This window comes from Martes martes (assembly GCF_963455335.1).
Source record: "Martes martes genome assembly, chromosome: 13".
In the NCBI taxonomy this organism is placed as follows: domain Eukaryota; kingdom Metazoa; phylum Chordata; class Mammalia; order Carnivora; family Mustelidae; genus Martes; species Martes martes.
The window spans coordinates 76,776,215-76,800,392 of NC_137901.1; the positions used below are offsets into that span (position 1 = coordinate 76,776,215).

Here is a 24,178-nt window from a genome sequence, read left to right on the forward strand (position 1 = left end):
GTAATATAATGTTAGACAATACACGATACATGCATATAGAACATTTAAAACTCAACTGCAAAAAAAAAAAACCAGAAAGCAAACAAACCCCCAGCACTCGGAAGCCCACCCTGTACCACCTTCTCCCCTTCTCTCCGTCCCAAGCCGCCAGCCTGGCCTCGCCCCCCCGGACACTGCCCTTCTCAGCTGGGAGAGCCCAGAGCCTTTCAGCAGCTCTGCCCTGTGACTCCCTCTTTCTTATCAGCAGTTCCCATACACGTGGGTAGGAAAGGGAGGCAGGGAGGGTCGGATCTGAATTGGTCAGCGATCAGTACGGCAAAATCCCAGTTGTGTAGAAATGATAGATGTGAGAATCCGTGTTTCTTGAGTATTTCCCGTGAACCAGGCATTGTGCTAAGGGCTGATCACGTAAATCTTACCATAACCCTGGGAAGTAGGTACTCCTTGTATGCCTGTTTCATAGATGGGAAAACTGAGCCTCAGAAAGGCGAGCACTTGTCCAAAGTGACCTAGCTGGGACTCCAGAATCTTTTGCTTCGCCCAGATCTCCCTGAGCTCTCCCTGAGCTCTTCTTCCTCCCTGCGTTCAGGGGCTCCTAGGATCCTCTTTCTCCACCCCTCCCCTGCTGCCCGGGTGCCAGTCAGAGCCTGGAGGGAAGGGCAGTCCAAAGTCCAGCCTTGTGCGTCCAGGCAAACATGTTTATCTGATTGACTGACTGCCCGATGGCCTCCCTCCTCCCCCTAGCCGCAGGCATCACCCTCCGGAGCAACCCTCCCTTCCTCCCCTCCCCCTTCCCCCTAGAGAGAGAATGAGCTCAGTCTCCCTCTCAGCCAGGCCTCCCTGGCTCAAACTGAAGACTTACTGTCTTGTCACTGTCCGTTTGACACCGTGTGTGTGTGTGTGTGTGTCTCTCTCTCTCTCTCTCTCTCTCTCTCTCTCCTACTTTTTCTCTGCCTGGCTCTCTCCCTCTTTGTCTCTCCTGTCTGTGTGTATATCTCTGCTGTTCGCTCTGTCCCTTCCTCCCACCCACTCCCCACCACACACACTCATTCAGTCAGTCACCCTCAGTCTCCAGGGACCTGACTTTCCAGGACAGTTTCCCCAACCCAGAACTAACAGGCCATGTCTCCAGGTAGCTCCTGCTTTCCCTCTAATGGGTCTAAGAATCTAGCCAACCTGGCTTCCCATCCCAGCATGGCGCCCTAGCATGTCCTGTGTGTGTGCCTCGCACCCTCACGGCGCCCGTGGGAGGACCGACTGAGTTTCAGATAGGAGTGAACCACATAGAGCAGGGCCTGGGACATAGTAAGTGCTCAGTAAATACAACAATTTGTCACCACCATCACCATCACGGATGATGTGGCCAGAGGACCCCCCAGCCCTGCCGCAGAGGGGAGAGGGCCCAGAAGAGGTAAAGATCGGCCCACATCTCCTCCTCCCACCTCCTATGGGTTCTGGGAGGGGTCAGGCAGAGTTTCAAGACTGGGGGCCTTTGGCTTGGTGGCCCCTGGGATTTCAGAGGGTCCAAGGCTGTGGAGCTCGGAGACCAGTCAGAAGGGGCCACACGTCTGGAGGGACAGTGGAGTTCTCAGTGCTTGGAGGGGGGACGGTGCAGAGAAGCTTCCCATCTCGGGTTGAACTGGAGCTCTACCACTCACTATCCATGCAGTTAGGGCCTTGGCAAATTGCTTCACCTCTGCGTGCCTCAGTTTCCCCAACTGTGATACAGGGCTAAAAAAATTTCATAGGTTGCCAGGAGGAGAAAACAAGTTTAGCGCATTTGTAAGCAGTTCCATGAGCTCTAGAGCACCGCGCGGAAGGGAGTGGATGTGAGGTTAACAGGGAGAATGACTCCGGAGGATAAAAAGGGAAATAAACCTCTCAAGGATGGCAGGCAGCCTCAAGGATGCTGCGGAGTGTGGGACTAGGAGGACCCAGGTCCAAGTCCCCGCCTTATCACTTTGTAAATTACCTTGGGCAAGTCACTTTGCCTCTCTAAGCGTTAGTTTGCTTATCTGCAAAATGGGACTATTGCTCATAGCAACCGTTTACCGCACTTACATGCTATTTAACCCTGTCGGTGTTATATCCTCTCTGCCTTGCAGATGAAACAAGGGCTCAAAGATGTGAAATCACGTGCTGAAATTAGGCTGGGGCTGAGTTGGGATTTGAACCCAGGGAGGTTGGCCTCAGTCAGGGATGTTAGACTGTCCCACCTTGCCCACTGTCTTCCTGGGTCTCGATGCCCTGGTGCTGCCTGTTGGAGAGGATCAGAGTCCCTCAGGTTGAGGTTTGAGCCGCTCAGGGGCAGGGAGGACCCAGGAGGACCCCAAGGAAGGAGCCCTGGGTACAGGACGCTCCCTCGGCCATAAGAGCAGATGTTCCTAGGGCTTCAGGGAATCCTAGCCACTGATTAATTCATGCTGTGTTTTAGCCACTGGGCTGGATATCAGGGGTAAGAGTGGTGAACAAGGACACAATGGCCTTCCCTTTGAAAAACTGATGTCATGGCAGGAGATAGAAAACAGACGAAAACAGATCATCTTAAGTACCGTTAAGGGACAAGAGAAAGTAACAGAAGATAGTGGAAGAGGGAGTGTAGTGGGAACTACATTTACATGGCTGCAGTGAGGGAGGGCAAAAGGAGGAGAGGGAATCGGTCATGGGAAGATCTAGAAAAAAGTGTCCAGGCAGAAGAAGTAGCACACGCAAAGGCCCTGTGGTGGGAATCAGCAAAGTGAGTAAGGGGCAGAGAAGAGATCAGGGAATTTGAGTTTTAGTCATTGGCCAGCTAGGGAAACTAAGGCAGAAGAGACTTGCCCAAGGTCACACACTGAACAAAGGGTGGAGGTCTGAGGGAAGAGCTCGGTTCCACTGTGACCTCAGGCATGAAGCACCCCAGTAGGGAGGCCTCCAGGACCCACCCAGGCTCTTCCCACTGTCTTCTCCAAAGAAATGGCGTCCACGGGAAACCCTGCCCCTGCACCATCCTTTCCAGCCTTAACCTCTCCAACCCAGGGCTGTCCAGGCCTTCATCAGGGGTGCCCACCTCCGACTCCCTCCTGGCCCCGAGGGTAGAGCCCCGTTTTTTTTTCCCTTGGGGCGTTTTCAGATCTCTTTTGTTACCTGAACAATAAGTAACCCAGGTAGTTAGTTATAAACTCCGCAGGAACAAGGAGCTGGTTGATAATTTATAGCAACATCTCAAATTTAAATGGAAAGTAAATAGCATGCTGTTAGCATTAAAGAAAACCCAATCGGGGCAGGCGGGAAGCACTCTAGTCTTACTGCAGCTTGGGGTGCCTCACTCTCTCCCCTGCCCCTTCTCCCAGCTGGGAGGGACCCCCTCTGCCCTCCGGGCTCTCCTGCTCCCCTGGGCTTCTCCGGGCCTCTCCATCTCCCCACCCCCCCCCCCATGCCCCTCTTGCTCTTCCTCAGCTTCCAGGTCTCTGCTGGTCCCCGGGGAGCACTTTGACCTCTGCTCCCCACTCAGGTGCTGTGGATGAAGCCTCACCCCCAACCCACCATTCCACCAAAGGGGCTGCCGACCCAGAGGCCCCACCCAGCCAGGTAAGAAAGGCCCTTGGTACCCCCTGCCCCCACTCCCACCGGAAAGCCCCCAGTCCCATCTGGGCCCCAGAGCAGGTCTGGCGCAGCCCCACCCTGTCCTGGTCGCCCTGGCTCTGGGTCTGGCAAGACCTGACTCTCTGCCCCTCCCCTGCAGCCCAGTAGGGCCCTTTGCCCTCTTCTCCCTGCCAAGTCAGGGGGGCCCTGGCTGCTTCCCTGCCCCCTGCCCAGGCCCTCACAAGTCCGGGCAGACCCTGAGGGCTCCCCCCACCCCAAGCTGGGATCAGGACCTTGGACAGAAAAGAGATGGTCCCGTAGAGAGTCTCTCTGGGGCTCTTCCTCCCACTGCCCAGTCACAGCAATTGAGAGACCAAACAGAGTGGCTGTGGAGATCCAGCTGGCTGGCCTTAGTCAAGCTACCTCCCCTCTCTGGGCCTCAGTTTCCTTATCTGTGAGGCAGTTCTCCCCAGCTTCTTTCCAGCATTCATCTTGACATTCTCAGACCATTTGCATGTGAAACCCCAGCACAGGGTCGGACTGTTAGAATTCCAGCTTAGGAGCCTTTGGGGAAGGCGGTCCCTGCAGCCCCTAGACCCCTACCCCTCCCACCCCTGCTGGGTAAGAGGTTGGTTGGCCCAGGCCTCCCCAGGTCACCATCTTTACAAGTTAATGATCACAGGCCTTATCAGAGCCTTTTACCGTTTATAAATTTATAAAACAAAAGAAATAATAAAGCTCGTGGGTAATTAGTAACCAGGTCAGCTTTGCTGAGGAGAGGGGAGGCATCAGGCTCAGACCCACCCCGTTCTCCGGGAGGGGAGTTGGGGAGCCAGTGGAAGGGGGTGCACAATGGGGAGACCTCTCATGGTGTGTGCCAGTGAGGTTGGGGGGGCCTGAGGCTGTGTAGGAAAGGGAAACAGGTCCTGCCCCGAGGCTCCATCTCCCTCAGGTAAGATCTGGGCTTTCCTGGCTTAATGCTTGAGTCCCCGGGTGGCAGAGGGAGCCCCTAAAACCCCAGCCTCGGCCCTCCTCCTCACTAACCGTGCTTCCTGGCCCCGGAGCCTGCAATCTGAGTGCTTAGCGGGGAGGTTAGGGTTTGGGGAGTGGAAAGGGCCATGGTGGCTAACAATTCCCACCCACCCTCCAGTTCTCCAGGCACATCTCAGAGCTCCCTTGGGAAATGCCCTTACTTCCCCAGCCCTGGGCTGAAAGCCTTGGCTCATGGGGCCTTGGGACTTCGCAGAGGGCCAGGCTGAGGGGCTGAGAGGCTCCAGGCTGGGGAGCAGGGATTCCCCTGAGCTCTCGTGGGCCCCATCCCCAACAGCCAGGCTAAAACCTGCAGCTTGGGGAACTCTGGACTCGGAAGAAAGGATAGTCAGGAGCTGGGGCGGGGGTGGGGGTCCTCCCTGGGCTCCTTGGATGCTGGGGACAGGGGAGGGGTCCTTACTGCAGCAAGGTCTCCACCACGGCTTTCTGGTGGGCTGCTTCCTCAGGGCTGAGGTTCTCCAGCTCTTTGAGGATGGGCGGCGTGAAGTCTTCCCCATCGTCGTCCGTCTCGTCCTCGGAGCCCCTCGCTTCCCCCAGCCCATTGGGCAGCTCAGCCATTTCCCCCCGACTGCCGCCACAGGATTCCCCCTTGTCCAGGGAGCCATCTCCAGCCAGCAGGCAGGGCCCCGGCTCACCCAACGCCTGGATCAGGGCCTCTTTGCTCAGGCCGGACTCGAGCAGGGCCACCAGGAGCTCCGTCTGCAGCTGGCTCAGTTTAGAAACCATGGCTCCCTCTGCCTCCACTGGGCCACTAGGCCTAGGGCCACCAAACCGGCAGCCTTCCCCACCGAGTGGGCCGTCTCCTTGCTGGCCGACCAGCAGGCAGGCACAAACCAGGCTCCTTGCACCTACTGCCCCCCCAAACCCCACAAACCAAGCCCTGTGGGCACCCCCAACCCCCAGCCCTGGCCCCAGCGGCCAGTGAATCAGGGCCCCTGCCCGCTCTGTTTACATTGGAGCTGGGGAAATTCTCCAAGGTTCATATTTATCCGTGTGCTTAGCGAAGGGACTGAACTTTGGACTTCAGCCCTGCAAAGTGCGGGCCTCATGGCAGTGCAGAGGGACCGGGGAGCCGAGGCCTTCAACGGGAGTGGGCAGAGGGGAGGGTGGGGGAGGCAGGAGGTGGGGGAGAGGGCAGCCAGAATGGAAGGCGCTGGGGGGCCACGGAGGCCTTTAGGTGAACAGCTTTGGGTCCTGCCCCTGAGGACTTTGTAGGGGGCTCAGACTGAGACAGGACAGCGAAAAGAGCAGGTTTCCCTTGGGAACTAAAGCCAGAAAGGATTCTAGGCAGATGGGCCAGCTCTCCTCAAGGTCAGGACTAGGTCACATCCATTTTGGGTGTGGGATTCACCTCCAGCCCCCCTCCTCCCCCCTTAAGAAAGACATGTTGACTTAAGTCTATGCTCATCTATAAAATACGACATTGCCTCATTGTATCCCCCTAAGAGCTGTGAGTAGGTACAGGCATTAACCCCATTTTACAGACCAGAAAACCAAAGGCTCTGAGAGGTTAAACAACTTGCCCAAAGCCTTGGAGCTAGCAAGGGACCAAACTTGGAAGGTGGGAACAAGGCAAGGCCAGGCGGGCACTTGAATCATGTGTAAATTTTAAGGGGGCATCAAAAAACTCAGTAATTAGGGGTGCCTGGGTGGCTCAGTGGGTTGGGCCTCTGCCTTCGGCTCCGGTCATGGTCTCGGGGTCCCGGGATCGGGCCCTGCATCGGGCTCTCTGCTCGGCGGGGAGCCTGCTTCCCCCACCCTCTCTCTCTCTCTCTCTCTCTGCCTGCCTCTCTGCCTACTTGTGATCTCTGTCTGTCAAATAAATAAATAAAATCTTAAAAAAAAAAAAAACTCAGTAATTAATCGAGCGCCTGGGTGGCTCAGTGGGTTAAAGCCTCTGCCTTCAGCTCAGGTCATGATCCCACGATCCTGAGATCGAGCCCCACACTGGGCTCTCTGCCCACCGGGAAGCCTGCTTCCCCCTCTCTCTCTGCCTACTTGTGATCTCTCTCTGTCAAATAAATAAATAAAATCTTGGAGGAAAAAAAAAAGGCTCAGTAATTGAGAAAAACTGTATTTTGGTACAATATATTAAAAACCAAAATTAATGCAAACCTCAAAAAAGAATTAAAAACATACCACACAAGAGCCAGAGCCTGCATGTGAATGTTCATAGCAGCATTACTCACAATAACCAAAATGGGGAGAAAACAAATATCCATCAATGGACAATTGTATGAGTAAGATATAGTCATCTGTGGTATGTTATGGTATGTTATTGGTATGTTATGGTATGTTATCTGGCCATAAAAAGGAAGGAAGCCACAGCATAAGTGGTCCTTGAAAGTACTGTGTGCAATGAAAGAAATGGGTTGCAAAAGGCCACATATGATTCCATTTCTAGGAAATGTCCAGAAGCGGCAACTCTATACAAAGTCTATGACTGGTTGCGGGTGGGGTGGGATTTTGTTGGGGAGGGGGAGGGACTGCTTCTTGGGTATCGGGATTTCTGTCAGGATGATGAGAACATTCTAGAATTGACTAGGTGATGTCTCACAACTCTGAGAATACTAAAAACCGATGAATTGAGCACTTTAAATGGGTGGATTTTATGATACAAGAGTCAATAGAATATGATTTTTAAATTCAGGCAAAAATATCTGATAGGGACGCCTGGGTGGCTCAGTCGGTTGAGCATCTGCCTTCTGCTCCGGTCTTGGTTCCCAGGTCCTGAGATCGAGTCCCTTATCCTGCTCCTTGCTCAGCGGGGAGCCTGCTTCTCCCTCTGCTTGCCGCTCTCCCTGCTTGTGCCCTACCTTTCTCTCTCTGGCAAATAAATAAAATCTATTTTTAAAAAGTCTCTGATAGGGGCGCCTGGGTGGCTCAGTGGGTTAAGCCTCTGCCTTCGGCTCGGGTCGTGACCTCAGGGTCCTGGGATCGAGCCCCGCATCGGGCTCAGTGGGGAGCCTGTTTCCCTCTCCCTCTGCCTGCCTCTCTGTCTGCTTGTGATCTCTGTCTGTCAAATAAATAAATAAAATCTTTAAAAAAAAAGTCTCTGATGAACAAAATACTACAATTTTATTTTATTTTTTTTAAGTAAGCTCTATGCCTTACATGGGGCTTGAACCAAGATCAAGAGTCCCATGCTCCATCAACTGAACCAGCCCAGTGCCCCTAAAATACCACAGTTTTTTTTTTTACTTAGCTTTGGCTTTATTGAGGTATAACTGACAGATAAAATTGCAATATATTTGAAGTATACAATGTGATAATTTGATACATGCATACAGTCCCAATAATTTTAGGAGCAATTGACTCTTTTTTTCATTAACATACAATGTAGTATTTGTTTCAGGGGTACAGGTCTGTGAATCATCAGTCTTACACAATTCACAGCACTCAGCATAGCACATACCCTCCCCAGTGTCCGTCACCCAGCCACCCCATCTCTCCCCTCCACTCCCTAGCAACCCTCAGTCTGTCTCCTGAGATTAAGAGTCTCTTACGGTTTGTCTCCTTCTCTTGTCCTCTTGTTCCGTTTTTCCCTCCCTTCCCCATGATCCTCTGTCTTGTTTTTCAGATTCCGCATATGAGTGAGATCATACGACAATCGTCTTTCTCTTACTGACTTTGCTTAGCATAATACCTTCTAGTTCTGTCCACGCACACCCATTGCAGATGGCAGGATTTCATAAAATACCACAATTTTAAAATAAGGACAGGCTGCAACCCTCACTCGCCTCGCCCCTAATCCCAGCCCTGTGCAAGAACGCCTCCTTCACACACACACACACACCCCTCTTCCCTGTTCAGTCAGATCCTTGACAAAATTCCTGAAATTTGTCCCCTGGGGTGGCCCTCAGTGCCCAGAAGGAGGAGTGCCGCCATTTCCAGGAGTAAGCAGGGTGGTGGTGAGGGGGTGCACCTCAGGGCTCTGCAGAACTCGGGTCGTGACTTGGCAGCAGAAGAGGAAAACGTGCCCTTGGCCAGAAAACGCTCCCTGCGGAGCCAGGCCAGGCCAGCACAGACCAAGGGGCGCTGCTTAACTGCAGTAACTCCTTTCCCTGTCTGTCGTCTGCCGCCCCCCCTTACCTGGGGCTCCAGTCCTGCTTTCCCTGGATTATGCCTTTATTGTTCTACTCCCCTTCTTGTCTTTTTTTTTTTTTTTTTTAGATTGATTGCTTGATTTTAGAGGTGAGGGTGCAGAGGGAGAGAAACTGAAGCCGACTTCCCACTGAGCTCAGAGCCCCACATGGGGCTTGATCTCATGACCCAGAGATCCTGATCTGAGCCAAAACTGAGACTCCGAGAGTCCGTTGTTCAACCGGCTGAGGCACCCAAGTGCCCCTTCCTTCCACCTTCTAACACTGTCCACAGTATGTGGCTACTGAGTACTTAAAATGTGGCTAATGCCTCTGGGTGAAACCATATTTTGGGTGTATTGGGAGAGAGCCAACATGTTTTTAAAACACAATCTAAAATTTTCTAAATGAAAAATTAGAAAAATTCATCTCCCCAGTTTCTTTTTACTTTTGTAACAGTACTGCTGGGAAATTGTAAATTACATATGTGGCTACTCCTATTTCTGTCTGACCAGCTGCTCTGTAATTGACTTCCGTGTTGTGTGTGTTACTTAGGGTCAGTCTCCCTCTGCTACAGTGTATAAGCCCCCTGAGGGCAGGGCTTTTTCCTTTGTCTTGTTCACTGCTGTATTCCCAGGGGTTAGAATATTGCCTCGTATATACATAGCGGGTGGCCAATAATTATTTGTTGAAAATGAATAGACAGCTAAATTTCACTGCAAACAGACCACGCATACTTAGCCATACACTAAGTACAAGCGTTAGTGATGTATTAAATTCTCAGAACAACTCCACCTGGTAGGTACTGCTGTCCCCATCTGCGGGGAGTGGGGAGGTGGGAACAGAGGCTCCAAGGGGTTAAATGACTTGCCCAGAGTTCCTGAGAGCCAGTAGTCTGCCTCTCTCCCCCAGTGCTTTTCCTCTGATGCAAGTTGCTCTGAGGAGCAGGCAGCCCACTGGCGGTCCCTTCACGGTCTCACTGGTCTCTTACCTGCTATCCCGTGCCTGGAGGCTGCCTGCTGCCCAGAGCTGTCCGCGGTGACTTTTCACCTAGAAAAGGGAACCAGAGGGAGGGGAAAAGGGAGGGGCCTGGATTCTTCCGCTGCCTGCGTTTGAAATCTAACTGCTGAGCCCTCCCGCAGCCTCGTGGCTGAGCCTGGCACTCCAGAATGAAGGTGCATTTGCCTGGGGGTTAGGGGCAGAGCCTACCGGGAGCTTCTGCTCCCACTACGCACAGAGGCTGCTGTCCTGGGTCCCCTGAGTAGGGGGCCTCCCTAGGATATGAATAAGAAGGGACATGTCAAGAACGTGACCCTGTTTCTCCGCAAACAGAAGAGGCTGCGCTTCCCCCCAGTCAGGAGACAAATCTAAACAGGAGCCGTTTGCCTTCTAGAGAATGTCACAGACCTAATTTGAATGTCACGGTCCCCATACACCACTCCCAGCCCCGCCCCTGGGGGGCCTCAGGCACGTGAGCTAGCCTTTCTTGACTCATCTATAAAACAGAGGTAGGGTTGCTTAAGACAACTATTTGTAACAAGCATGATGCAGATCCCAAACTTACTTGGTTCAAGGCACCCAGTGTCTCCAAAGCGCCTCGTGCTCCCACCTGCGCAACAAACAACAGTCCCCCCAATAAAACCTAACAGGTTTAGGAGGTATTTAGGTCAAAACAACTCTTAAATATTTATGTTCTAACAGCTTAGAGGCCACTTGAAAAAAATACACATAAATGGAAAGAAAAAAATACTTTAATTCCTTCTTGAATAATCGTAACTACATACTAATGGAATGAGAGCTTGCTGGAGTCTACACAGCTCAACCCTTGGGATTAGATTGGGCATTACCACCCTCATTTCCTGTTCCACAATAATTTTCGTGTGATACTTGGCTTTTTATCAGAACTGCCATAAACCACATCCTCCAAAGGAACGAAGCTCCAACATTCAAACTGCGAACTACCTTGAGCTAGCAGTTTCGCTCGGTGTCCGGCAGGTGTCGCTGTGGACCGCTCAAAAAACCCTCCGCAGCCCGAATCATCGCGCAATGGGGACGGTAGATAATTCAGTACGTGGTGGCTGAGATCTTTATTGCTATTCTCTCCTGGGCGAGCAGCGATTTGCAAAGGCAGAGTTCACGTAAGGTATAGGCTTCCCCGTTGGCCATCGGAGACAGCACAGGAGGGATGCCCTTACAGCCAGTCTCAGAGTTCGCGCTCTCGGAATTCAGCTACTACCCCCAGTCCCAAATCAGGGCCCATCTGTATTTCAAACTCACCATCCTTCCTCCCAGCCCCACTACCCTTTCACTTATGTGGCTGGTATATACGTTGTTCACCCGTTTTCTCATTTAATTCCTCAACAGCCTCACGTTGAGTACTCAGGTACTTTTTTTAAGATTTTATTTATTCGGCAGAGAGAGCACAAGTGGAGGGAATGGTGGAGGGAGAGGAAAAAGCAGGCTCCCCACTGAGCCGGGAACCCATGCGGAACTCGAACTCGTTCCCAGGACTCTGATACTACGACCTGGGCCAAAGGTAGAGGCATAACGGACGGAGCCACCCAGGCACCCCGAGGTAGGTACTTTATCCCATTTTACAGCTGAGAAAACTGAGGCTGTAAGAGGATATATGAGCAGCCCAGCTGGTGCATAACAAAGCTAGGATTTGAACCCAAATTCCTCTGATGGCAGATGGAAGCCCTGAGCACTATTCCATGCTTCCTCTTTTTTTTGAGGCAGTTCACTCTCTAAATACTTGTTACTATCACTTTGATGGTGGTTCTTCTGGGTAATTCTGCCTATCAGCCTTGTCACTTTTGAGCTGGTTTTGTAGATGAAGAGACTACGATGCCCAGGAACAACAACAACAAAAAGGTCAGGAGCATAGACTTTGGCGGTGACTGCCTGAGTTTGAGCCTGGCTCACCACTTACCAGCTGTGTGACCTTGGGTAACTTGCTTAACATCTCTGTGCCTCAGTTTCCTCTTCGCTGGAATGGGCCTGAAAATACTATCTGCCCCGTGAGTTGTTAGGGGGATTGATGAGGTAACAACACACACGCACTCTGCCTGGCATACTGTAAGCACAGCCCAGCACTGAATGATTGTCATTACGTGGTTAATAACATGAGTGCCCCACTCCCCTTGGCCAGGCTGAGTTCTCTCCTTTTGCAAAAGTTCCTCCCGTAAGAGTCCCTGCCACCCATCCCATTTGACTCATAGGCCCTGATTCTGACTTTCAAGGCCATCAGGACCTCAGGCCCGCCCCCTTCCCAGCCCCACTGTGAGCCATCTCCAGAGCACACCTGGGACTCCCTCACACCCATGCTTGTGCACAAGTTCTTTTCTCTACCTGGACTCTTCCACCTGTTTGCCTGTGCCGAAGATCCTCCACGGTCTCCTCCTGACCCCAACTATTGTCTGCAGCCACGGGGGCCTTCACCTGCCTCCCCAGAGCAGGACCAGCAGCAGCAGGAAGCCCCAGACTGAGGGTTAGAAACACAGGTTCGTGTCTCCACACTCAGAGGGTTTGATTTCGTAGATCCCGAGTGAGGCCCAAATATGCAAGCTCTTTCCATCAAAGGGCAAAGAACTCTGGTGTTCTCTGTATAAGAGTGTTTGAGAAAGATGTGGAAGGACACGCCCTAAGCCGTCAACCTCAGTTACCTGGGTGTGAAAGGTGTCCACAAACAAACAAACCAACAGTAGGGTTAGGGAAAGAAAAGAAAAGTAAAAAAAAAAAAAAAAAATCGTAGCTATGTGAGGTGTTGGATGTCAGCTAAAACTTTTGTGGTGATCATTCTGCAATATGTACATACACTAAATCATGATGTTGTGTGCCTTAAACCAGTACAATGTTTCATGTCAGTTACAGCTCTACAGAACTGGGGGTGGGAAGTAAATTGTAGGGACAGTTGCACAGCTTTGTTGCAGTATCTTAAAACCATTAAATTGATACTTTAAATGGATGAGTATATGAAAATATTACATGGTATGGTATGTGAAAATATTTCAGGAAAGCTTTTAATACTTAAAAAAAAGAAAAGAAAAGAGGGAGGGAGGGGGTCGAAAGGAAGAGGGAGACTCCTGACTGGCTCAGTCGGTTGAGTGTCTCCCTTTGGCTCAGGTCATGATGTCAGGGTCCTGGGATCTGGTCCTGTGTGGGCCTCCTTGCTCAGCGGGGAGCCTATTTCTCCCTCTCCCTCTGCCATTCCCCCTGCTTGTGGTCTCTCATGTTTGCTCTCTTTCTCTCTCTCAAATTAATAAATAAAATTTTTATTATTAAATATTTTTTTATTTGAGAGAGCATGAGAGGAGAGAGCATCAGAGGGGAGAGAGTCAGAGGGAGAAGCAGACTCCCTGCTGAGCAGAGAGCCCCCATGCAGGGCTGGATCCGGGGACTTCGGGATCATGACCTGAGCCACCCAGGTGCCCCAATAAATAAAACCTTTTTTAAAAATTTAAAAAGAAAAAGAGTCTCTGAAAGACACTGCGTGTATAATGAAGTGACTTGGTGTCTGTAGGTATGTTGGGATAAACCACAGTGAGCCAGATGGAAAGATGGTCTCCAAAGAGATATCCGCAGTTACCTTGAAATAGTGGGATTTCAGGTAATTTTTACTTTTGTCCTTATTCTTTTCTATATGATTGGAATAGTTTAACTTGAATACTTAATTTTTATGTCAAAATGAGTTTTTTTTAAAGTAATCTCTACGTCCAACATGGGGCTTGAACTCAGGACACTCCAGATCAAGAGCCGCATGCTCTACTGACTAAGCCGGCCAGCATCCTAAGATAAAATTATTATTTGAGTGGTAACTCCTCCCTGCCCCCCTCTCCAAGAGCCAGGCTCCCCAGGCTATGCCTGCACCTGCCATCTGTTCCCCATCTCAGGTGTTCATCTCTGGACCCCCACCTGGTGGCAGAACCCACGGTATGTCTGTTCCTGGGCACATGGAGTTCGTAAATGCTGATCCGATGCTCCTGGAGTCCGTACGCAGCACATGCCCAGGAAATACTTGTAGAATGGAGCCCAATCCACGCTTTCTGAACCGGTTTCTTACGATTTCTTTGTTGTCAGTAAAACTCCGTGAGAGCAGGAGGACCCTGCCTTCTTTTTATTCTCCTTACCCCTGCCCAGTTCTGATACGGGCGCATAGTGACCCTCAAGGGTAGAACAAAGACAAGAGGCAGAAAAGTACCGATGGAAGAGCCCCCGGCGCGCCTTCCCCTGCTTTGATGTCATCCTCTTCCTGGACAGCAGAGGGCGCTCTATTTCCACGCAAAAAAACTTTTTTTCCACCTCTGCCTCGTGCTAGGAACTCCCTGGTCGCAGCGCTGAAAAACTTTAGGATTCCAAGGCCCCGCCCTCATTGTTCCGGAATCAGACTGGTAGAAATTGACAGAGAATCTCTTCTTTGAACAAGACCTTGGGCAGTTTTCTCAGGATCAAGCAAATTGCAGAAGGGATCTCACACAGCTCCTTGGATGTGTTCGATGTGGCTTCTGCACTCCGTGCCTTAAGCAGCAAAAGCCAGAACCCCGGGAGACTTCCTATAATACAAGGACCAGGTATCAAAGAGAACAGATAAATATGTTAGCCTGGACTTAATGGGTCAGTCCCAGAGGGAGGCTGTGCTGCTGCCCACACACCGAACTTGCCAGCTCTGTTATGTATGAGCCTCGCGCCTGGCAAGTCCCAGAAGCATTTGCTGTCCTCACCGGGTGGTTGTGATCCTTCAGTGAGATACACCGCTGTTGTGTCTCTGCAGCAAGCAGACATCGATGGAATGTTAGTTTTCAGCCTAATATAAAAATACTTGGTGTTTTGGGGCGCCTGGGTAGCTCAGTGGGTTAAAGCCTCTGCCTTCAGCTCAGGTCATGATCCCAGGCTCCTGTGATCGAGCCCCACAGGGTCCTGGGATTGAGACCTGCATCAGGCTCTCTGCTGGGCTGGGAGCTTGCCCCCCCACCCCCCACCCCCCGCCTGCCTCTCTGCCTACTTGTGATCTCTGTCAAATAAACAAATAAAATCTTTTTTAAAAAATAAAAATACCTGGTGTTTTGAACACATACTATGTGCCGAGCTTCACATTAACTCTCTTGGCTCCTTCAACCCTCACAATAATCCTAAGAGGTAGGTGGTGGTATTATCCCCGTTTCATAGGTGAGGAAACAGGCAAAGAGAGGTTAAGCAGCTTGCCCCAGGTGTCCCACCTAGGGAGTGTCAGAACTGGAGTCAGAGGCCAGGGAGCTGTCACACTGAGGGACAAATGCCCATCAGTGACAGCCTCCACCTAGGACATTAACCACTCCAGAAAGCATGGCTTCCCGGGTGTCGTGTCCGCCCGCCAACCCCTGGCCCTGAGACAGGGCCTTTTCGAGGAAACGAAGGGACAAGAGGGAAATCAAGCTGAACCGCGGGTCCTCGGGACCTAGCATTGGGGTCACATCCATTCACAGGCATCCGTGGGCTTCGAGATTCACGGATAATTGACAATCCAAAACAGATCGGCAAGCAGGAACCATGTGATCGTGTTTCTGGATGGATAGATACAAAGGAGCCTGGGAACACTGGTTGTTTCTGGGGAGAGGAGGGGAACCCAGAGACCGGAGGACAGAGTGGAATGAAGGCTTCTCTTTTGCGCTACTTCAATTTTACGGGGTCCTGGCGGGATACAGCAGGCACTCTCAGTTGAGATGACGTGGGGGAGGCTTTCCATAAAGGGGCTCTTTACCTAAGTGGGAGCAGATGTAGGAAAACGCAACGGATAGAGTATCAGGGCAGGGGCTGGGTCTGGTCAGCAGGCTCGGACTGGTGAGCGGTGGGAATGGCCTCCAGTGCTTTGGAGAGGGCTGTCCCAAGGGGCCAGCACCATGTGACTCCAAGCCAGGAGGTAAGAGGTAGTAAATGCCTCCACCCCTGCCGCGCTCCTGATCTCCTGCTGGTCTCTCCACTTACCAAAGGCAACCACCAGACAGATTCCCAGGGCACAGGGCTGGGTGCAGACGGAAGAGCACCCCTGCCGAGCAGACCTGACCACCACACAGTGGAGGTTTCCATGATACTGATGAACTAAGGAGTGTATATTTGGACTTCATCCCTGGATCTTGGCACAGAGCACCTGAACCCTTGTAAAATGGATGACAGGGGTGATAGGAGCATCTTTGGTTCCACTATTTGAACTTAGTCCCCGTTCTAGATTTAAGACCTTCCAAGATCTTGGGAATCTCCGGAGGGATGAAATTGTCTTTTTGTATGTTAATGAGATGGCTGATGGCTGGTGGGGGGGCACCGTGGGGGCTCACCACTCAGAAGACCAGGACCAGATTAGAGGATTAGAAATTTCAGGCCTCGGGTTTAAGTGTCTTCCTTCAACTCAGGTCATGATTCCAGGGTTCTGGGATCCACCCCTGCATCAGGGTCCCTGCTCAGCAAATAAATAAATAAAATATTTAAAAAAAAAAAAAAAGAAAATTTCAGGCCCTCCCACCCACCCCTGACCTCTAAGGAGGGGGGAGGGTTAATCAATGGCCAGTGATTTTAATCAACCCCGCCTATGTCACAAAACCTCTGTTAAGATCGTAAATGAGAGAGTTGGGAGAGCTTGCAGGTTGGTGAACACACGCTTGTGCTGGGAGAGTGGTGCCCCCCTGCTCCACGGGGACAGAAGCTCCTGTGGTAGGGACCCTTTCTTATTTTTTTTATAAGATTTTATTTATTTATTTGACAGACAGAGATCACAAGTAAGTAGGCAGAGAAGCAGGCAAGAGAGAGAGGAGGAAGCAGGCTCCCTGCCGAGCAGAGAGCCTGATTAGAGGCTCAATTCCAGGACTCTGGGATCGTGGCCTGAGCCGAAGGCAGAGGCTTTAAACCACTGAGCCACCCAGGTGCCCCTCCTGTGGTAGGGACCCTTTCGACTCCCGCCCTAGGTACCTCTTCCTCTGACTGGTCATTTGCATCCTTTATCATATACTTTCTAATAAACCAGTAATAGTAAAGTGTGTCCCTGAATCCTGGGAGCTATCATAACAGATTATCGAAACTGAGGATGGGGTCATGCATGGGAGCTTCTGTCAGACAGAAGTGTGGGTACCCTGGGACCCCAGTACCTGTGAGTGGCATCTGAGATGGGGGCCGTCTTGAGGGACTAAGCCCTTAACCTACGGGGTCTGCAATAAGCCTAGGTAGTTGGTGTCAGAACTGAGCTAAAAGCTGAGTCTTCTTTTTTTTTTTTTAAGATTTATTTACGTATTAGAGCAAGAGAGCATGAGTAAGAGATGAGCAGACTCCCCAGTGCAGGGCTCCATCCCAGGGCCCTAAAACCAGGACATGAGCCGAAATCAAGAGTGGGATGCTTACCTGATGCAGGCTTCCTAGGCTCCTAGAGGCCTGTACAGTATTTCTACCTACCGTTCATGGAACAAAATGCAGTCACATGGCCACCCCTAGTTGCAAGAGAAATGAGGAAATATCTTTATTCTAGACAAGATCAGGATTCTGTTGCTAAGGAAAAATGGGAAGAATGTCTGTTAGATGTGTAATTAGCTACAAATAATCGTAGCATCTCCAGTCATTAGGCCCTTACTATGCGCTGGTACAGTGTATCTGTGGTCAAATAGGATTGACCGCTGCCCCTTCCGTAGCCAGGGACACACACACACACACACACACAGGCCATTTGCTCCTTCACTGTGAGCTGCCCATGTGAGAAGTCTTTGTAATGTGATCCCAAGCAGGGAGGGGTAATGTTCCCTTAGCATAATAAGGTCAGGGTTACTGGTTCTCATGAAATTCAGTCAAAACGCTGTGACTTGGAGAAATATTAATTTCCCATGCAGATAGGGGGGAATGTTTTCAGAAGGAAATTAATCTTGGTAGCTGGAGATAACGTTTGATTTTATATACACTGATACGAGACCAGCCGCTGTCTGGCATGGAAACCCCCCACTATTCCAGCCAACCCCAGCCTCCCGCTCCTGCCCCCAGAGGAGTCAACAAATGGTGAGACCAAAGTCCCTCTGTTCCCCTCTGCGAGTCAGCAGAAACTCTGGAGAAGAAAGGCTTTTGATAGTCAGCAGACTCTGGGAACTGTGTACTTAGCAATTTACAAAAAGGGGCTTCGGTGGGGACTCTGACATTTTCATAGAGATGGGTGATGGCTGGAGTGGCAGGAGGAAGGGACGGCATGAGGCATGCAAAGGTAGGAGAGAGAAGTAGGCGGTGCAGAGAGGAAGGGAACATCACAGGGCTGCCATTTTGCACAACTCCAGGGTCACGCCCACTCACAAAGAAGAGAGGCCAGCACTGTTTCTAAAGGGCCTGTAGAAAGGAGATGACATTCAACCTTCTGGGAGTGTTGGTGGATAAAGGAGCTCGAAAGGGGGAGGTGGCAGCAGTGCCCATCCCCTGGGAAATGAAGCTATCCCAAGACTGGAGACATGGTTTGGGGTTCCTGAGGATTGGTGATGTGGGCAAAACCCAGGGAGGCTGGATCCTGGGTATGGAGCAGCCAGTCCAAACCAAGACACCCGCACTAAAGCTTGGCACAGAAATGGTGGTCTTGCCAGCCTTGGGGGCGGTTCCACAGCCTTGGACCAAGGGCATAGATGAAAGGCCAGAAGGCTCCCCTCAAACACGTTTTCCTGTAAAGGAGTCCCATGACCTTTGTACAAGACTAAAAATAAGAAGCTGAGTTATGACCGAACATGAATGCCACCCTCCCTGAACACGCGGAAGCCTTGGGTCAGGAGTAGTTGGATTTCAGATAAATAAAGTACTGTTCCCTAGTATCTGTGGTGGAAATTCATATCCCCCCCCACCCCCGCCCCGCTGCAACCTGCAAGGAAATGGTGTTATTTTAGGCAGATGGCCAGACCCTTCTGCAATGAGTCGGGAAAACTGGAGGAGAGGGACCTGACCTTCCACAAGACCGCTCTCACCTCACCTCAGATACCAACTGCAAGATTGGGGGGTCCCCAGGCCACCCTCACTTTTCCCTTTTTATATTTTGGGAAGGAGTTGGGAATGGAAAAAAAGAAAAGGTCAAGACGGATCAAAAGTGTAGTTCTTGAAACAATGGAAACAAAATGAAAGCTATTAAGCCTTAATTAAAATTCTCCCTTCTTCTCCCCAGAAACTTTATGCACCCACAACCTTCCCCTAGTCAGTTAAGGACAACTCCGTGGCATCATTAGGAGTCCAGGTTCTTTTCATCTTCCTTCTCAGCAGTCCACAGCATCAGCTTCGCTGAGTTGTGACTCCCCTCGTGGTCACAAAATGGCTGCCACCACTCACTGAGGCATCTTGGCTTCCTAAGGGAAGAAGCAGAGGGGGGAGCTGCTTACATGTAGTAGTCTAGCCAGATATCAATCAACCAGGGGCAAAAGAAGAAGGAATTACCACACTTGATTTAGTCTGGTGGTGATTCTCTCGGAAGTGCAGTCCTAGGACCAGCAACATCTGCCCCCCCTGAGAACATGTTAGAAAGGAAAACCCGAGGGCACCTGGTGGCTCAGTCGGTTAAGCATCTGCCTTAGGCTTAGGTCATGATCCCAGGATCCTGGGATGGAACCCCAAGTCGGGCTCCCTGCTCAGTGGAGAGTCTGCTTCTCTCTCTCCCCTGCTTGTGCTCTCTCTCTCTGGAAGAAAAAAAAAAAAATGCAAATCTTCCAGCAGACCCAGGGAACCAGTGTTTCCTAAGCCCTGCGGGTGATTCTGACACCTGCTCTAATTGGAGAACCTTAAGTAAAGTAAACCTTAAGTAAAGGTCTTCATAAACCACCTTCAAGGTCCAGGCGTGAGGGTGACGTTGGAGAAGCGTAGGTGAGTTGGCAGGAGGGCCATGAGGGAAAGAACGCCCTCCCCAATGGGCACTGCAAATCCCGCTGTGGATAATGAGATGACAGGGATGATGTGGAGTTCCCATCTGCAACAAGGAGACTGTGAAACTGAGGTCTCTTCTGCTACGATCTGCAAAGGAACGGGATCTACCCACTGGACAGAACAAACGCCTACACATCCATCATCATTGGATCTCACAGTGGTCCTTTAAGAGATGTTACAAAATTTCCATTGTATCCATGATGAAACTGAGGTTCAGAAAAGTCAAGGCTACACAGCTATACACAGCCACCCATCTGGGTCCTACCCTCTACGCCATGGGAGACGGACAGTCTTCCGCCCGCATGACCAGGGATGTACCAGTCAACGGTGGCGTGATGGGAAAAGCTAGCTTCGGATCAGAACAACTAGCAACAAAGGGGAATGAGCATTTCATGTAGAGAATTTTAACCTAATGGTAAAACCAGCTAAAAGTTAGTTTTTATCAAAATGTAATAGCGCTTCTCACCAATGTCAGTTACAAAATACTCTCCCCCCACACCACCAGTTGGTTTAAGCTCTAAAAGAACTCCTGTACTGTTGGGTTTTAGTAATATAAATGACTCTATAATAAGTATAAAATTAAATTAAAATAGAACACAAGTAATATAAATGTAAAACTGGCACTTTATAATATCTTTGGGGTTTTTTGTTTTTGTTTTTAATAATCATTGTAGTCTACTTATAGGGAAGTTAATTAGGAGAATTTCCAGTGATATGGCTGGTCCCCAGGCAGCTGGTCTCAGCTATTTTGGTTTTTAACAATATAAAATCACTGGGGGTGGTCATCACACCAGCCCCTATGGCACTATGTGTTCCTCCTTCAAACAGTAGATTTCGGGTGCCTGGTGGGCTCAGTTGGTTAAGCGACTGCCTTTGACTCAGGTCATGATCCTGGAGTCCTGGGATCAAGTCCTGCTTCAGGCTCCCAGCACCATGGGGAGTCTGCTTCTCCCTCTGACCTTCTCCCTTCTCATGCTCTCTCCCTCACTCTCTCTCAAGTAAATAAATAAAATCTCTAAAAAAATATAAACAGTAGATTTAAAAACAAAACAACACAGAGATAGTACAGTGATTAAAAAGATGAAGAAACAGAACTTAGCCTACCTCTAATTTGGTCATTTTAGAAGGCCACTTGGGAGTTCTTATTTGTGTTTAATAAAATTTAAAAAGGTGAAACACAGTGTGAACGGCAAGATGTAATACTTCTGTTTGGTCAGTGCTAATTTTAGTTCCTGCATGATATTTTTACTGAATTCACTAATAAGTTTAAAATCGAAATGTATTCCTACTTCTTAACCGTTAATTGTTTTAAAAGGAAAGAATGGGGGTGCCTGGGTGTCTCAGTCGATTAAGCATCTGATTTTGGCTCAGGTCATGATCTTGGCGGGGGCGAGTCCTGGAATGGGGCCCCGTGGTCTGGTCTGAGCTCAGTGGGGTGTCTGCTGAGCCTCTCCCTCTGCCCCCTCCCCCGCTCTGGTGCTTGCTCTCACTTTCTCTCTCTCTCTCAAATAAATAAATAAAACTCTTTAAAAAATAAATGAAATGAAATGAAACCATGACTCAAGAAAATAATAATCTTCCCCAAAAAAAAAAAAAAGAAAAGAAAATAATAATCTTTATTGGTTACCAAATGATTAATACTGAAAATGATTTTGTCGTCTCGAGGAAGGGAAGGTTGAGAAATGATGTATTGGGGGTCAGATACAGTCCTTCAAATGTCTGAAGGATATTTTCATGCCACCATTGCTAGTTCTCTCTTCCTGGCTAAATGGCCCTAATCTTTTTTTTTTCCTCACTTGTCTTACCACTAGAGCCTGGTGGGGATCTTCTGTGATTGTGGCGTCTGGAACAGTAGGGTCTGCAGAACGAAGAGCAGACAAGTTTTTGTTTGTTTGTTTGTTTTGTTTTTTTTTTAAAGATTTTATTTATTTATTTGACAGAGAGAGAGAGATCACAAGTAGGCAGCGAGGCAGGCAGAGAGAGAGGGGGAAGCAGGCTCCCCACTGAGCAGAGAGCCCGATGTGGCTGGATCCCAGGACCCTGAGATCATGACCTGAGCCGAAGGCAGAGCTTTACCCCACTGAGCCACCCAGGTGCTGCAAGCAGACAAGTTTTTGAACCAGGTGGGCCAGTATTCAAATCCTCAGTCTGGCTGTGTGATCTGGGGCAAGTCATTTTCTCTCTGAGCCTGTTTCTTATCACTACAATTTGATTAAAGATCTTTACAATCTTTTGTTGTGGTTTATGTGAGGATTAGATGAGCTAATTTATTATTATTATTATTGTTTAAAGATTTTATTTATTTATTTGAGAGAGAGATGGAGAGAGCACAAGTCCGGCGGGGTGTGGCAGGGAGAGTCAGAGGGAGAAGGAGAAGCAGGTTCTCCTGCAGAGCAAGGAGCCTGATGTGGGTCTCGATCCCGTGACCCTGAGATCATGAGCTGAGCCGAAGGCAGGTGCTTAACTGACCCAGGCACCCGGGTGCCCTGAGCTAATTTGTTATTATCTAGGTGGGCTTATTCATACTCTTTCCTTCCCCTCTTTCTTTCCTTCCTTCCTTCCTTCTTTTGTAATCCCTACACGCAACGTGGGGCTCAAACTCACAACTCGGAACCCTGAGATTAAGAGTTGCACGCTCCTCTGACTGAGTCAGCCCAGTGCCCCTCCCTCCCCACCTTCTAATGGAAGAGAATCCTTGCCAGCTAAGCTCCATACCTGTCCTTTATGATGCAGGATCCCAGCAACTGGTTTACATCTTGGGAGAAAAGTGGTCAGGGAGTTTGAGATCTGAGTCTATGTCTAAGGGACTGCCTCCTCCAGGGAGACCTCTGTGAGGGGAGAAATTGTGTTTAAAGAAGTCTTACTCAGCATAGAAAATGTGCTTACTCCCAGACCATACCTTTTTTTTTTTTTTTTTTTAGATTTTATTTATTTTGGCGGGCGGAGCAGAGGGAGAGGCATGGAGCGTGGAGCCCAATGCAGGGCTCGATCTCATGACCCTGAGATCATGACCCAAGCCAAAATGAAGAGCCAGATGCTTAACCTTGTGAGCCACCCAGGCGCCCCCAAACCACACCTATTTGAATGGCTAAAATGAAAAAGCCTGACCACAGAGTGCGGGCGAGGATCTGGAGCCGCTGGAACTTCCCGGCGCGACTGTTAGAACTGTCAAGTGGTATAACCACTTTGGAAAAGAGCTTGCAGTTTCTTCAAAAGTTAAATATACAATTCACATAGCATCCAGCCATTCCACTTCTCGGTGTTTACCAAGGACAAATGCAAACATCTGCCCACGAGTAACCGTGTGCCACACGAGTTCACAGCAGCTTTATCCATAGTAGCGGAAAGCCGGAGGCAGACTGAATGACGGTCAGCCAGGAGAGGGATCAACAAACCGTGTCCTCTCCATGCAATCAAAGACAAACTGAGGGACAACAGAGCCAAAGATTCATTCACACACCACTACGCGAATGAATCTCACGGTAATGGTGCTGAGTGAAAAAGAAGCCAGGCGAGACTGGGAACGTACGGTACGAGTTCAGTTCCGTGGAAGTAATCTCCAGTGATGGAAAGCAGACTGGTAGTTCCTGGGGTCTGGAGGGCGGGCAGGCCAGGGAAGGTGGGGGGATTACAAAGCGCACAAGGAAACTTACAAGGGTTCTAGGTGTGTTCATTATCATGATGGCGATGATGGTTTCACAGATGTGCTTTTATTGCCAACGCTTATCAAATTACACACCTGAAACACGGGCAAGTTTGTGGTCAGTCCATTTCACCGAGACAAAGCTCTTTTCACAGTCTACTCGCCCCTTTACATTTTTTCAAGGGTTTGGGAGAAGATTTGAATTGCTTCCAATTACATTTTTTCTGCCAAGTTGGTCACCACGCAGAGACTAGGCAACCAGAAGTTCTGACTATATTTGGCTTCCGTATATTACGCATACAGCTTGGGGCCCACCTCAGTAAATAGCAGTGATTGGGATTAATAATGCTGTATTCCAGGTATCACCTGACGGGCACAGAACTTTCTATTTATTTATTTATTTATTTTTAAAGATTTTATTTATTTTTCTGACAGACAGAGATCACAAGTAGGCAGTGAGGCAGGCAGAGAGAGAGGAGGGGGGGAAGCAGGCTCCCTGCTGAGCAGAGAGCCCGACACGGGGACATGGGGCTCGATCCGAGGACCCTGAGATCATGACCTGAGCCGAAGGCAGAGGCTTAACCCACTGAGCCACCCAGGCACCCCAGAACTTTCTATTTAGACCAGATGTTGCAAACCCAAAAGAGACTGTTAGGGGCCAGGTTGGTAAACAAGGTAAGATAAGCGTTTACGATAGGCAATAGCAGAGACGATGGCAAGAAGAATTTACATCTGGTCTGAATGCATTCAAATTAGTGTGGAAAAACAGGCATTGGTTGACTGTGTGGGGCAGGTCTCCAGGAGTGGGGGGCAGGGACCCCCGCACTGTCACTTTAACGGGATAACTGTGTGTAAAAAAGGTCCTTGCAACTTAGTGATTCCATAGGAACTGCTAACATTTTCACAGAAGGCTTTTACTTGGTCCTTCCTACAATTCTGCATGCTAGGAAGATTA

The 24,178-nt window shown here is 49.9% G+C and overlaps 1 protein-coding gene and 1 long non-coding RNA gene across 4 annotated transcripts in view; one reads left to right on the top strand and one right to left on the bottom strand.

Moving 5' to 3' along the window:
* Positions 1-5,358, bottom strand: part of HNF1A (HNF1 homeobox A) — a 21,614-nt gene extending 16,256 nt beyond the window's left edge. Inside the window, exon 1 of the mRNA XM_080821061.1 lies at positions 5,015-5,358. Within this exon, the coding sequence (XP_080677187.1) occupies positions 5,015-5,340 (326 nt within the window). The 5' untranslated portion in view covers positions 5,341-5,358. The remainder of the gene's footprint in view (positions 1-5,014) is intronic.
* LOC308353911 lies at positions 3,255-14,734 on the top strand. 3 transcript variants are annotated; one of them, XR_013967826.1, is made up of 3 exons: positions 3,255-4,516; positions 11,112-12,199; positions 13,219-14,734. It is a non-coding gene; the product is annotated as an uncharacterized lncRNA (long non-coding RNA). The 3 variants fall into 3 exon arrangements; XR_013967827.1 differs by having other exon boundaries at positions 3,255-3,570; positions 10,599-12,199; XR_013967828.1 differs by having other exon boundaries at positions 3,255-3,570.
* Positions 14,735-24,178: the final 9,444 nt, after the last annotated feature.